Source organism: Drosophila arizonae, chromosome 3 (genome assembly GCF_054131065.1).
Source record: "Drosophila arizonae isolate 15081-1271.41 chromosome 3, UAZ_ARI_1.0, whole genome shotgun sequence".
Taxonomy (NCBI): domain Eukaryota; kingdom Metazoa; phylum Arthropoda; class Insecta; order Diptera; family Drosophilidae; genus Drosophila; species Drosophila arizonae.
Genome location: NC_142923.1, coordinates 30,278,366 through 30,294,671, shown reverse-complemented (window position 1 = coordinate 30,294,671; position 16,306 = coordinate 30,278,366). Strand labels below are relative to the sequence as shown.

The 16,306-nt window shown below is 35.2% G+C and overlaps 1 protein-coding gene and 1 long non-coding RNA gene across 5 annotated transcripts in view; one reads left to right on the top strand and one right to left on the bottom strand.

The window, feature by feature from the left end:
* The window catches only part of LOC108610088 (cell adhesion molecule Dscam2-like), a 46,787-nt gene extending 42,016 nt beyond the window's left edge, over nucleotides 1-4,771 (top strand). For 3 of the 4 annotated variants that reach the window (XM_018001927.2, XM_089464343.1, XM_089464342.1), the window contains one exon: nucleotides 2,114-4,771. In XM_018001927.2, coding sequence (XP_017857416.1) covers nucleotides 2,114-2,732 — 619 coding nt within the window. In that variant the 3' untranslated portion in view covers nucleotides 2,733-4,771. The remainder of the gene's footprint in view (nucleotides 1-2,113) is intronic. The other variant, XM_089464344.1, reaches the window with a different exon arrangement.
* Nucleotides 1,963-15,991, bottom strand: LOC149270041 (uncharacterized). The gene is made up of 2 exons (XR_016269161.1): nucleotides 14,117-15,991; nucleotides 1,963-2,354 (listed from the first exon to the last, which is right to left on the bottom strand). It is a non-coding gene; the product is annotated as an uncharacterized LOC149270041 (long non-coding RNA).
* Nucleotides 15,992-16,306: the final 315 nt, after the last annotated feature.

The following is a 16,306-nucleotide window of genomic DNA, read 5'->3' as shown; positions in this document are numbered from 1 at the left end:
TAGGAGATACCCTGAACCCTCTAATCTAATATTCTAATCAGTCTGAATTTCTTTTCTGCACATATACATACACACGCACGTATTAGAACGCGCTCTGCTAACTGCGCAGTAAGCAACGACTGCGCTTGTGCTTGGGCTTGGGCGCTGCAGTGTACTATGGGGAAAAATCCAAATTATCGGGTATTAATTAATAACTTAAAAAATAAGCCAGTTTTTTTGTTCCGGTTTTTGTATTATTAATACGTTTACCATTAGAAATATATTTTAGAAAAATGGGCGTGTCACCGCCCACCCAAAAAAAAATAATTGAAATTTTTTATTAAAAAATAAAAAAAAAAAAAATAATTTAGTTAATACTTTAGAGCTTTCATAAAATCGAAATTAGTTTTCTTATGTTTCGAGTTCTAGATCAGCCACAAATATTGATCCGCTAAAAAACTTCGGGTTCTTCAACTGATTTAATTGTGCCTTCAACTTTACATAATATACATAATACAAGATGTACAAATTCATTAGACAGCGACCTTTATGCTTTCAAACTCGTTTCTAAAGATTTGCCGAAGAAATAATCTTATCAGATATATCCATTGCTCTATTACAAACTATGGAGTCTGGTATCTTTCCATGCGTGATGAAATCTGCCTCGACCAAGCAATTATTTTATAAACATTTGCTGTCATAGACAGTCATTCATAGTTGTCAGCTAGTCTTTGTTCCTGCTGCATTTCTTCCATTTGGCATTTATATTTTGTCAAAAAAGCGGGTTTTGCTTTTTTAATATGATTAATAAGTTGAATAAATATTAGTTTTATTTAGTTTCGCCTTAAAAAAAATCACAATTGCTATTTCTTGGTTAGAGTTGCCTTTTTCATTGAGCCAAATATCAAACCGGTCAGCTCGTAGTCACCTGCTAAAAATTGATTTGCCGGTTGTGCGCAAAAGTGCACATTGAGACAAAGGCATTGAAATCACAATTAATTGCTCTATGACATGCAATTGGAATTATATTTATGCGCCCTTATGGCTGTTTTATATCTCTTTGCAAAGTTTAATTTTATTTACAAGAAATGGCATTTGGCAACACTTGCTAATTTTACAAAAAATGAATAGAATAAGCTCAAACATCAAATTTTATTAAAGCCAACGCATAGTAGAAACCCTAATAATTCATATCCTTTTTAAATTTCTCAAAAAAATGTGTCTGGTCATTGAATAATTGATTGATTTGAAAATCGGGTACCACAAATTTTAGGCTGAAGGCACATGCTTTTCGAACATTCTCTAGTACTTGAAATACGCTTTTTACAAAGGTGAGGGTGAGGGGGGTGGATATATGGGGGGGGGGGGGGGGGTAAATTACAAAAAAAAACGAAATTATATAAAATACATATAAGTCTACATTTAAAATTTGGAAGCTCTAGCTCTAAAGGTGTAGGAGATATAATTAAATAACTATCTTTCTTTTTTAATCGATAACAAAATACCTGGAGGAGTTATTGATATATAGAGATATACACGGACCTAGGAAAAAAAATTTCAAGTCTCTAGCTCTTATATCTTCTGAGATCGACGCGATCATACATACAGACGGACGGACGGGCGGACGGACAGACGGACAGGGCCAAATCGACTCAGCTTATCGCCCTGATCATGGATATATGTATATACTTAGTGGGGTCTGTCACGCCTCCTTCTGCCTGTTACATACTTTTAACAAAACCATTATACCCTGATTTCCCATTTTCAATGGGTTCAGGGTATAAAAAGGACGAATTATTTATGGTAGACTCCATAAAGTAAATATTAAGGACTTGCTGAATAAAACTATCCCTCTCCGGTTGTCCGTAGACGTGGACACATCGGCTTTGAAACTGATAGAGGTGTCTATCAATCATCAAGTTTGTTTCAAAAATTTAATTTGATCGATTTAAAGCCCTTATAAATTTCAGTTATCCATATATATCTCTTAACATCTTTAGAGCTAGACCCTCTATTTGTATTTAGCTTAAATTTGATTGTTGTTATATGAATAATATTTTAACGTGCCGTGTTACAAAATTTTTTAATGTTAATAACAAAAATTTAAATTATGAAAATGTTTAATTACCCACAGCGCCGTGGACAACGTACCCGTCAACTACAAGTTCTTTGACCCGGGCACAAAGCAGCAACGCAAATCAACGCATCATTGTGAATCCCAGCGGAAAGTTCTCACAATTAAATCTGCCAAAGTTGCAATCCAATGTCCAGATATGTCCAGAAGTGGACCCAGTTGCAGCACCCTTAATCGCGATTGTGGGGAAGCCAAGTTTAACTCCCGACAGACTGCACAATCGGACTCATGCAATGAAAAACTAAAACCGCGTAAGTCGGATGAGTTCGGTTATAGAAAAAAATTTGTTGATACGAATATAAAGCTACTTGCATCAACTGAGGGCGATCAACTTGACTTCTTAACTCATCGGCGAAATATTTATAGCATTGAATCTGTCTCAGATTCATTAGGAATAGCAAATAAACATGAATACAATTGCATGGATACTTTAAGTAACACTGAAACATTAGCTATTGGTTCAACTATGAGTGACCATAAATTTCAGATGGAAAACACTGAGAGACTATCAAAACCAAGCTCTAGCTTAACAAAAATCACAAAAACCGAGCAATTAGATTACATTCTAACCGAAAAGCGAGTCAGTCCACCATTTGCTTTTGTTGACAAAGTTGGTTAAATGTAATTAGCTAAGATATATGAATACTGCATTTATTAAAGTAATTAGTAGATCAAATATTGCTCTCAACAGCATAATAGGTAATTAATACTAAATGTAAATACCTTATAACGTAGTCTAATTATGGTAACGAGCACATTTGAACTACATATGACTAAAATTAGCGACTTATCTGTATGTCGCAAACATAATTTAATTGTTAAATGTCAAATAATTAATAATATAAGTATTTTGGATGTTTCTAATTCTAATGTTTCTTTCTACAAATGTTTTTGCGATCTATTAATTCCCTTGTAGAAAATATAATATGTTTACTTACTTTGGGTTTATAAATCATGTACAGTCTCAATTCGTATCACCCATCAAATCATTACATTGAAACTGGTTGTTCAAGCCATTAAAGTATATATTATTTGTGTTTCTTTCTCTGTAAGCGAGATTCCCAGTTTCAAAAAAGTACTACAATACTTGGAAAGAACATCTTTCGAATTTTATATATCAAATCGCTGTTGAATGGAATTTGGCATAACAAAATACACACAGATTTTATTCAAAAACCCATGTGTTGCCATATTCCTAATATAGATAGTGAAATTTTTGAGAAAGAGACTACCATATCAAAAAGTTCTATTTCCTTTTTTGTTCTTTTAATGAACACAAAGTTCAAGTCTGGCCATAACACCTTGACATATCTAAAACCCTCTCAAAACACCTATGTGCCATATTTATACAAGATCATTTCATATGTAGCTGGCCGAAGATAGACATCTTTGATAACATTTTTACAAATCCCATATTTAAAAAATCTTCCAATATTAATGTGATCAATACTTTATTTTGAAGTAAGAAAATAACTTAAGTAAGTCAATTATTATGGTGAAAAGGAAGCAGAATTATTGGAAAATGTTTTTGAAAAGCATTTAAGATGAAAATAAATAATCTTATACCCAATAATATTCTCTTCCAGTTAGTTAAGAAATAAACTATTAAACATTTATACTTTGGAATTCTTGGAAATCGTTGTCTAATAAAAAAGTTATATTGGCTTTTAAATTCTTGCTTTAATAATTGAATTTAATTTTTTTTTTGGATTGGTGTCCTTTCAGTTTTCAATATATTTTGAGTATTATATATGCGGAAATTTCGTTCATATCTAATATTTAGAAAATAAAAAAGGAATGAATCAATTTAGATGTAACTAAATAATATGAACGATTTATTACTTACACCAATAACAATTATAGTACTTTGTCATCTCAATGGTAGGTTAAGCTCTACACGCAATTTGAAAATAATTGAGCTGTATCGATTACAGACTTTATTCTTACAATATTAAAGTAATTTTACAAAGAATTATTTATTTGTGCTAATAACGATATACGTTTATGCAACGAATAGGCAATGTTAATTCGCAAATATTTATATATTTTATTTATTTAAATTAATAATTAACCTAATAATTATATCACATGTTCACTACCTACTATATATATACAATTTGTGCATTTGTTGGTGAACCGCAAAAATGTTGTAACGAAAATTAATTTTGAAGCACTAGTGTATACATGTTAAATTCGATGTCACAATATTATTAGAGCTCAAAATTGTAAATTGGGTTTTTATAAACATCAGTGTAGAGTAACTCTTAAAAGGCAAAACGTGTCTTTAATACATTTATTAATACATGCGAAGCTGCATTTACTATCAATAGATTGTCACTATGTTTTTTAATTATTAGACTGAGGTGGCATGAAATCGAATTATGAATTCTAAATAAGTAGATCGTTCATCACAACATAAGTAAACTAAATATAATAACTAATGTTTTATAGTACTTATACGACATAATATATTTGGAATGATCTAATAATTTGTTTATATGTCATAGGTATTAAGAAGAAAGAAAACAGTATATAAAAGGTATTATTTAAGGTAGCATATATACTAATATAAAAATGCCATTATATGTATTTGTAAAACGACTTTCTGAATTCAAGATCAATTTTTATTGTCAATTGAAATATAATATTAAAAACGAAGCCGTTGTGTACAAATTTATAACACTTAAGATATTTTTTTTGTTCCTTTCAGTAATTATTTGTACCCTCAACTCAGAAAAATATCAAATGAGGGTTTATACGCTTACAAAACAAGGCGTACCAGAACCTGGCGGATGTCCTATGCTGCCCTAGCATCCGTATGTATATCTGTGTCGATCTCAGAATAAAACAATCTTTCGTCACAAACAATTAAACTAAGCAGCCGGCCGCAACCGACTGTGGGATACTCTGTTCTGATTTTGTAATTCTCTTCAATCGTTCGTATGCAATGAAGATTATTTATATATTGTAGATTATAAGCGCTTACGGCCAATATCGATTCCTCAAACCGTTGATAAGAACGAAAAACTTGTTGTGTATGAGCAACTCAACGATTCAATTTTAATAAAAGACTGAAACTGTAGGAGATATACATATGTATTCATATTTGCGTATTCATATGTATTTATATTCGCGTATATATTTTTATACTCATTCACTCGTGTATACCTTCTATTTATAAAGTGTTAAAAGTTTCCCGATCCGCCCACTAGGGGCGTCGCATATGTATTTTCTGATGTGCCAGAGACAGTATCTCTCTCTCTATTGTCTCTCAAATCATAAAACTCAGCAGCGCACAAGAATTGAGATTTTTTCGGATCGATTCCACCTCTTTCCTTTTAAGGGAAGAGTATACCGAAATCTTTGTGGCTACTGGTATCTGGTTAGTGGTTACTGGTAACCTCCTCTATCTATTCCCAAAAATAATTGCTACGCCTTTTTAGGGGCGTGGCATATCGAAAAACACCGTGTCATATTCACATTTTGCATAAATTTTAAACATATGTATGTATATATATATACTAGTTGATCCGGCGAACTTCGTACCTAACAGTTAAAGAATGTCGTGTTACCTCTTAGCTGAACTAATCTAGGCTTTGATGAACGTAATACAATAATACAAAACAATATTAATATAGATAGAAATATACATAATGGCAATGTCACTTTACCACTAAGGCAGCACAAATCAGGCAGCAAGCTTCAATTCGCCACAGTGCTGGCAAACAACGTCCATTGGACCAATGCAAACTAAACGATGCAAGGTGCAGTCGATGGCGCAATCATATCGAAACGATTCAAATCGATACTTGAACCATTTCTTCTTGCACTTCGAAGATTATTCCTCTGTTCATCTGTACGATAAGCTCGACGATTTCTCGTTTCTAATCTAGCCGTTTCACGAACTGCCTCTATTTGCTCTTGTGTTTGAGAAGCACGAATTAAGGCCCTTCTTTGCTCCAAACTAACGCGGCGCTCTTCTCGGACGATTTCTCGTTCTTCGTCAGATAATTGACTCACGATCTTCCGTTGCCTAGTTGCATTACGGGTCCGCTGGAAGAGATTAGATCTTCTAGGATGCGGCACTTTTTATACTCATTCACGAAAGTGAATCAGTTTATTGGTTTTGTGCAATGTCCGTCTTGCTGTCCGTCCGTCTGTCCGTATGAACGCAATCTATTTCGGCGCTATTGAAGCTAGAGACTTGAAGTTTGGAACACATACTCGTGTATATCTCCGATTTATAAAGTGTTAAAATTTTCGCGATCCGCTCACTAGGGGCGTGGCAAATCGGAAAATGCATTTTCCGATATACCAGAAATCATGTTTGCTGAAGAGCTAGAAAGCTGAAATTCGGTATGTAGGTCCGAGTCGACCACCCAAGATCACGAGCTATGGCGGATATACATATCTCCGTCCATTGGGGGCGTGGCAAATCGGATAAAACTGTATCTCCAAGAGCTAGAGCGCTGAAATTTTGCACGTCAGCTAATGTTATGATTCTATAAAGTCTAAAGATAAAAATTATAAGTCTACGCCCATTAGGGGCGTGGCAAATCGGACCTGAAGATATATTGATTTTTTACATTCTGCTATATTTTGGACACTATTGATGCCAGAGACCTCCTATTTTGTATATATACTCGGGCTGATCACCCAAGACCAAAAATTTTTTTTGGGATATATATCCGCCCACAGGGGCGTGGCAAACCGCAAAAGTTGATATCTCTTAAAGTATAATATCTAGAAGCTTCAAATATAGATAGTTTAGTCACCAGTAACCTCCTCTATCGATAACCCAAAAATATTTTTACGCCTCTTTATTGGCGTGGCATATCGAAAAATACCCTGTAATTTTCACATTTTTGAGGGTAAGCATTCAAACTTTGCAGTTAGGGTACTCTTATCACGTTCTAAGAACTGACCAAAAATGAGGTGTCTACGCCCAGTAGGGGCGTGGCAAATCGGTGTTTTCTACACTATTAGAGTGAAACTTAACTACTAAATTGTTGATACGATGTGAATGAGTATTCCGCAGTCGGTAACGCCCGACTGCAACGTTCTTACTTGTTTTAATAGTAATTCTGAATATGCACTCGCACGAACCCAAATAAAACAATCAAGGCATAGATAATAGCTTATCAAGAACAAGTAAGAAGGCTCCAGTCGAGACTGCTCGACTAGGAGATACCCTGAACCCTCCAAACTGATATTCTAATCATTCTGGACTTCTTTTATGCACACATACATACACATGCACGTATAAGCACGCGCTTTGCAAACTGCGCAGCTAGCAGCGGCTGCGCTTGGGCTGCACTGCAGTGTGGGCAATATAACGAGAATTTATTTGTTGAATAATTTCTTTTGTAGACATACGATCTTAATGAAACTTTTAGAGCGTAATCATATGGCTTAAATGTGTGTACATTTCAAAGCACAAGTCTCTAGTACTTGAAATGCGTTTTTTACAAATTGGGGGCGAAGGGGGCGTGGTATCCAAAATCTGTAAATTACAAAATCTTTGTATCCATTAACTTTATATACAACGCAAATTTGAAGTCTCCAGGTCTAAAAGTGTTCAAAATAAGCTGAAAAAACATTGTCGATTTTTCGATTATTCTCGATAAAAAAGTTATCGGATGAGTTATCGAAAAAATAAAGCAAACTTGTACTGCCTATGGTATACACGAGTATGCTTGCCAAATTTCAGCTCTCTAGCTCTTATATCTTCTGAGATCCTTTTGCTCATACGGACGGACGGACGGACGGACAGACGGACAGGGCTATATCGACTCAGCTCGTCGTCCTGATCAAGAATATATATACTTTATGGGGTCTGCGATGATTCCTTCTGCCTGTTACATACTTTTCACAAAACCATTATACCCTGATTTCCCATTTTCAATGGGTTCAGGGTATAAAAATCATAGACAACCTATAAAAAGACATTTACACAGAATAAATCTTTTTCACATGAGAGCATGACCGAAAACGGACACTGTTATCAAGCCTACTGAGTCTCAATGACAATGCAAAGATCCTCAATAGCAATTGGGAAAATAACGCGTTTTCAAGTATTCGAAAATTTTGTACTACTTTTTTTTACCGTGTACCCATTGAAAATGGTAAATCAGGGTATAATGGTTTTGTGAAAAGTATGTAACAGGCAGAAGGAATCATCACAGACCCCATAAAGTATATATATTCTTGATCAGGACGACGAGCTGAGTCGATATAGCCCTGTCCGTCTGTCCGTCCGTCCGTCCGTCCGCCCGTCCGTATGAGCAAAAGGATCTCAGAAGATATAAGAGCTAGAGAGCTGAAATTCGGCATGCATACTCGTGTATACCATAGGCAGTACAAGTTTATCATATTTTTTCGATAACTCATCCGATAACTTTTTTATCGAGAATAATCGAAAAATCGGCATTGTTTTTTCAGCCTATTTTGAACACTTTTAGACCTGGAGACTTCAAATTTGCGTTGTATATAAAGTAATGGATACAAAGATTTTGTAATTTACAGATTTTGGATACCACGCCCCCTTCGCCCCCAATTTGTAAAAAACGCATTTCAAGTTTACAATACATTTGAATACTATGATTACGTTCTGAAAGTTTTATTAAGATTGTACGTCTAGAAATTAAATTATTCAACAAATAAATTCGTATAATATTGCCCACATTGCAGCGCAGCCCAAGCGCAGTGGCTGCTTACTGCGCCGTCAGCAGAGCGCGTTGCTATACGTGCGTCTGGATGCATGTGTATGTATGTGTGCATAGATGTGCAGCATGATTAGAATATCAGCTTAGAGGGTTCAGGGTATCTCCTAGTCGAGCAGTCTCGACTGGAGCCTTCTTACTTGTTTTTAATTTGAGCTTTCATCTGACTTTGCATACCAAATATTTATTTTGTAGCTATGCGATTTCTGACACACCGGAAAACACATGCTTCAATTTGTAACTGTCTTAGCGGGTATATCGGGAAGACCTTGACTTTATCACAATTATATATTACAAACTTCAAATATATATATATATATATATATATATATATATATATATATATATATACAAAATCAAGTCTCTAGCTCCTATTTCTTCTGAGATCGACATAGATACGAACAGGTGGACGGACGGACGGACGGACGGTCTGCACTAAATCGACTCAGCTCGTCACCCTGCTCAAAAATTTAGAATTGAATATAGAATTGAAGAATAATCATTGAGTCCGTATTATATCTCGATATGCATACCCATATCATAAAATAAGGCTAATTCTTTACAGTGGCAAGACAGCAGTTTTCGGAAATTTGTTGTCTTTTTCCCCGCCAAACTTTGAGGCAACCAGCATCCAATAAGGGTGAATTTGGACTAATCCGAAAATATTACCCTTGACCATTCGGAATGACCCCATTTTTTCATATCATGGTCCAATTTAATCGAGATGTCTATATATTCTGGTTGAGAAGCAGTTTCTTTTTTTTTTTTTTTTTTTTGGCTAAAGTCCTTGCCATCAAACCCATCTCATTAAGCCTTCATTTAATATTTCGGGGCGAAATTTTGGTGGAAAATTGTTGATATACTTCAGATGCAATTTTCACAGCATTGTTTACCCGATTCTGTAGGCTCGTTTTTAAGATAATGCGATTTTCTCGATCGCTTGTAAATTTTTTTCTTCCCGATCCTTTTTATACCCTGAACCCATTGAAAATGGGAAATCAGGGTATAATGGTTTTGTTGAAATGTATGTAACAGGCAGAAGGAGGCGTGGCAGACCCCACAAAGTATATATATTCTTGATCAGGGCGACGAGCTGAGTCGATTTGGCCCTGTCCGTCTGTCTGTCTGTCCGTCTGTCCGTCCGTCCGTCCGTCCGTCTGTCCGTCTGTCCGTATGTTTGAACGCGTCGATTTCCGAAGATATAAGAGCTAGAGACTTGAATTTTTTTTTTAAATGACCGTTTATACAGCGCGGACGTCGAGTTTGCTTTTAAAATTCGATAAATCATCCCGTTATGTTTTTATCGAGTAAAAACATTCAAGTTCAAATCAGATGCCACTATAGCTAATTGTGAATGATTTTTTTTTTTTAATTTCTCAAATATTCAATATAATATGTAGCTCATATGCCGAAAGTTTCATTAAATTCCGTTCAGTCAAAAATTAATAAAAAATAAGCAAATATTTGGCCAATTAACAAACGCACGTGCAGCAGCTACAAAAAAAAAAAATTCGTTGAATCACATCAGCTGTTAGTTTCGTTTAGATTTGGTAGATGGCGCAGCAACAGTGAATCTATTTGAGTTTTGCCAGGATTGCTAGAAGGAGTGGGGTGGCCTAGTGTGTTAGCTGCATGACGCTCGATCGAGAAGTCGCGGTTCGAGTCCCGGTCGATGCAGCTGATGTTTATTTTTTTTTTATTGTTTCAAAATATTTTTATATTTTCATAAATGCGTTTTCTATTTAATTTATATTTTTAAATACACCGAAATTGAAATTTTAACTATACTTTATGTGCGTTTTTAATAGTTCGGTTTTTCTAGCAGATTCTTAGAATCACATCAGCAGTTAGTTTCGTTTAGTTTTGGTAGATGGCGCTGCAGCAGTGAATCTATTTGAGTTTTGCCAGCGCCACTAGCAGGAGTGGGGTGGCCTAGTGTGTTAGCTGCATGACGCTCGATCAAGGAGTCGCGGTTCGAATCCCGATCGATGCAACTGATGTTAATTTTTTTTAATTGTTTCAAAATATTTTTATATTTTATTAAATGAGTTTGGTATTTTATTTATATTTTTAAATACATTAAAATTGAAATTTCAGCCATACTAAATGAGCATTTTTATTTGTTGGGTTCAGGGTAGTATCTAGTCGAGCACTCTCGACTAGAATTTTCTTACTTGTTTCCTTTCTACTTTCTCCCTCTCACGAAATTTTTTTTACTAAACGTCAAATTGAACTTTAAACATGAACATTAACATGAACATTAAAGCCAATATTCTTACCTATTTCGCGAATTGAATAGTTTGGCTTATACCATGCAATAATTTTTATTTTTTCAGAAATATTCATCTGCTTTCATTTTCCTATGTTTTCAACCTTGTCTTGCCTAAGCCCTACAAATTTTATTAAAACTAAAGAAAACATTAAATGAATTGAATATCATTTGGGGGAGCCCCGAGCTAAAGACGGAAAAAGTTTTATGTTTATAGTGTTGCTTTTTTTTTGTCGCTGGGTGTAGAACTGTTATTCTATTAATTTCCAAACAATAGATACAAATTTCAATGATTCGCTTCTTATCTTACTAATAACTTGATTTAAAATATTCAAACGATTTCACAAATTTAACTTACTTTGCCTATTTGATTCTATCATGATTGTTGTTATTTTTAGGCTCTATAAAGAACGGATTCATACTTTATTGATTCTACATAATAACTACGTACAAAGTGATACAGCTGCAATACCGCTTGATAGTATGTTGTGTGATTGCATGAGTATGTTTGTTTTTGTATGTGTGCTCTCAGATAAAAGATTTTCCGTAATATTTAGTTGCAATTTAATGTGTTTGCTGAGAATAGAAGAAAATAAATGAAAAGCAAACACTTTCGATTGAAGCACGCTATGAGCACAGTCTAATATTAAACGATTTATCATGTGTATGGGACTATTTACTCTCATTGTCGTTGAGGAAATTTGAGTAAGTGTGAAAGAAGAAACCATTTGAAGTGAGAAGGGAAGCCTATCCTCTCAAGGGACAATATTCTATGAGAAGGGCACACGATATTTGTATCTATGTACTAGTAAACGTGTTAGTATTGGGCGTACGAGAATATACTTATAATATATTACAAAAATATGTTTTAAGAACAAAAGGAATTCTTGCGTGCAGTGAATTTTGAAAACATTGAAAGCACCCACGCAAGCCATAATAAGCTCTGTCAGCGTGACCAGCGGTGAAACCTCAACCCTCAGCCTCAACCCCTTGGAAAGCTATGAGGGTGCACAAAGTTTACAAGCTTTTCGTGAATATTTTCAATATGACGACAAACATAGGTAGCCACGGTTAGTATTACCTGGAGCATAGCTCAGTAAATGTGACTCTTCTGCAATGTGTGTGCACGACAAATATTTGAAGCAGAAAATGCCACCGAAGGAATTCGTATAAGGGACTACATATTTTATATTACTGATGTTTTACATTACTCGGCATTTTGTTTCGTCGTGAAGCAGCATACGAGCAGACACATAACTTAGATGCACTAGCAAAATAAGGCTAACCCTTCTCATTATTTTTTTATACCCTGAACCCATTTTCAATGGGAAATCAGGGTATAAAGGTTTTGTTAAATGTAGGTAACAGGCAGAAGGAGGCGTGGCAGACCCCATAAAGTATATATATTCTTGATCAGGGCGACGAGCTGAGTCGATTTAGCTCTGTCCGTCTGTCCGTCCGTTCGTCTGTCCGTCTGTCCGTATGTTTAAACGGGTCGATCTCAGAAGATATAAGAGCTAGAGACTTGACATTTTTTCCTAGGTCCGTGTATAGCACGCGTATATCGAGCTTTGTTTTAAATATCGGTAACTTGCCCCGTTATTTTGTTATCGATTAAAAACATTATCGAAAATCAGTAATAAATTTATATCTCCTACATCTTTAATCAGTAATAAATTTATATCTCCAACATCTAATTCACCCCCTCACCCTCACTTTTGTAAAAGGCGTATTTCAAATACTAGAGACTTGTGCTTTGGCAAATACATGCATATCAATGTTATACTGATAATCTTCATGAAGATAGTCCATCCACAAGAAAAGTTATTAAACAATTAAGTTCCCATAGTAAGCCAACACTGCAGCCAATGCGTACTTAGGCGTGGGTGTTTGTGTGCGTGCATGTATATGTGTATGTGTGTATGTGTGTTTATGCATGTGTGTTTGTGTGTGTGTGTGTGTGTGTGTGTGTGTGTGTGTGTGTGTGTGTGTGTGTGTGTGTGTGTGTGTGTGTGTGTGTGTGTGTGTGTGTGTGTGTGTGTGTGTTTGAAAAATGATTGACATAGCTATTGCTCGAAGGGTTCAGGGGATCTCGTAGTCGAGCAGTCTCGACTAGAGCTTTCTTACTAGTTTTAGTATTCCATTGACAAATATAAAGGGACTTTTTAATCTAAGTAAAATAAAGCTTTAAGAAATGCATATGTTTTATATATATTAGGTATTATATATATAAGTTAAGGTGGCTGGAGAGTCCAGTCAGACATTCAACGGGAGAAGCCAACCAGTAGAACTGATATGGCTCAGTTTATATTCGGTCGAAAGAGAGCTTAGACCTATGGCTACTAAATTTTATAAAATATATTACTTCATTGAACACAAAGTTATTTATATTCACAAGAACCCAACACAGCATCCCTAATCACTAGTACTCTAGTGTGGGAGGGCTTAGCTTATATAACGGGAGATCAATGTATAATGGCTTTGTTAAAATGTATATGTATAACAGGCAGAAACAGCCATGGCATAGAATAAGAGCAATAGCCTTGACGTTAAAAATGTTCGTTTTAAAAAAAATGTAACTATTTCCGTTTTCCGATCTTATTAAAATGCAGTGACAAAACAATATCATGCATATTTTTAGATTAAATTTTTATTTAGTTGTGCGTGTTTTCTATGCAATTTGTGCAATAGCACAAATAGTTTTCCTATACGTCTGCACACATGCATTTAAGCATTCATTTGTACATTGTACATTGTTTTAATTTTCTGGCGTTAATTTAGTTTCAGTTTGCTAGATGCTACAAATGCTAGTAAAGTAGTTTTACCCGAGGCGATGCACCCCGTCATATATTAATTATTATTTGAGAGTGTTGTTTTATTTATACCTTAAAGTAATAAATTAAATTTAGTGACGAATTATTGAAAATAAATTCCCCGAATGCTTCGAAGTTGAGCAGCCTCGACAAGAAGTTTCATACTTGGTTATATCGCTTTCTTTTATAAATATATTACCTGATTGTGCAGGTCCTAGTGGTCGAGGACTCCGATTAGGCCTATCTTACTTATTTGAAGGAAGTATGTCCATTTTTAAGGGTTCACGAATCAATTGTATTACTTTTTACAAAATTATCCTAATCTTCCTGGTCAATTTATTTGTGGGATATTGAATTAAATTAGTAAATAAATATTAAGTTACAGTTGAGCTACAATCAATTGGAAAAATTTGTACAGTCCCTGTACAGTCTTATTTCACAAATGTAAGGCATGTGGAAAACTGTTTTCTTAAATATCTGTAACAGAGTGGTTGGAATTCCGGCAATTTAATTCTTTAACGGTTCATTTGTTGCAGACACGCTAATCATAAAGCCGATAACTTGGACAATCAAATATTACACGCTCATGTGCGTATGTGTATGTGTGTGTATGTATTTAAAAGAAAAGGGCATACACAAACATTTACGTGTGTACATAGATATGTATAAGTATGGATAAAATGTGGAGTGTTTGTGTACTTGTATGTGTAGATAATATAACATACATATGTAATTCATTATTTTCGTTTATTTTGAAGGGACTGTTTCGGACGTTTCATAACATATGTATGATTAATAATGTAATAATGTATGATTAATAATGTGATAGGCATTCAACATTTACAAAACACAATTTCTTCCAATTTTAATACTGAATCCTTAGTATGAACGACATAAAAGTCGATACAATTTCAGAGCCATCATAAACATACATAAATATAGTATTTATAGTATTGATTAAGTAAAAAGATCTAGTATTCCTCTAGTCGGGACTGATCTACTAATATACCAATCATTAACAAAAGTTATATCTGAAACAAGTAAGAAAGCTCTAGTCGAGACTACTTGACTACGAGATCCCCTGAACCCTTGGAGTAATAGCTATTTCAATAATTTTTCGCGTCTTTCAGCTTACACAAGAAACACGCACACACACACAGACGCACGCACGCACGCACACACAGGCATACATACACACACATACGCACACACACACACACACACTTACGCAGATCCTCTCGGGTCATGGATGCTTTCGGAGCTATTTGAAGCGCTTTGGCCACGAGGAATCTGACGAGTGCCCCTGGTGCGAGCGAGGGCATGTGGATATACACACACAAGCATAAACACGCTTGGGCGGCAGTGAGCGCTTACTATGAGAACTTAATTGCTTAATAACTTTGTGGACCGTCTGTCCGTGGACTGTCCGTCTGTCCGTATGTATGAACGCGTCGATTTCAGAAGATATAAGAGCTAGAGACTTCAAATTTTTTTTAAAATGTCCGTAATTACAGCGCGCATATCAAGTTTATCATTAAAAATCGATAACTCATCCCGACCTTTTTTTTATCGATAAAAAACCTTATCGAAAACCAGTTATAAAATTATATCTTCTACACCTTTATTGCTAGAGTCTCCAAATTTTTAATGCATGCTTGTATGCAATTTATACAATTCGGTTTTTGTTAAAATTTACCCCCCACCCTTAAATTCACCCCCTCACCCTCACTTTTGTGAAATGCGTATTTCAATTACTAGAGACTTGTGCTTTGGCAATTACATGCATATCCATATAATCATAATCTGAAAGTTTCATGAAGATCGTACGTTCACAAAAAAGTTATTAAACAATTAAGTTCTCATAGTAAGCGCACACTGCAGCCCATGCGTGTTTATGCGTGGGTGCTTGTGTGTGTATGTGTTTGTGTATGTGTGTGTATGTGTTTGTGTATGTGTGTGTATGTATGCCTGTGTGTGCGTACGTGCGTGTGTGTGTGTGTATGTGTGTCTATATGCGTGTGTGTGTATGTATGCCTGTGTGTGCGTACGTGCGTGTGTGTGTGTGTGTGCGTGTTTCTTGTGTAAGCTGAAAGACGCGAAAAATTATTGAAATATCTATTGCTCCAAGGGTTCAGGGGATCTCGTAGTCGGGCAGTCTCGACTAGAGCTTTCTTACTTGTTATTTATTAATCTTTATAGAATTTTAACGTTCTGGCTTTAAAAGTCTAGGAGATACAGTAGATGTATCCACCATAGCTTGTGATCTAGGTGGTTGACGCGGATCTACATTCCAAGTTTCAGCTTTCTAGCTCTTGAACTAATATGATTTCTGGTATATCGGAAAATTCATTGGGAAAATTTTAACACTCTATAAATCGGAGATATACTT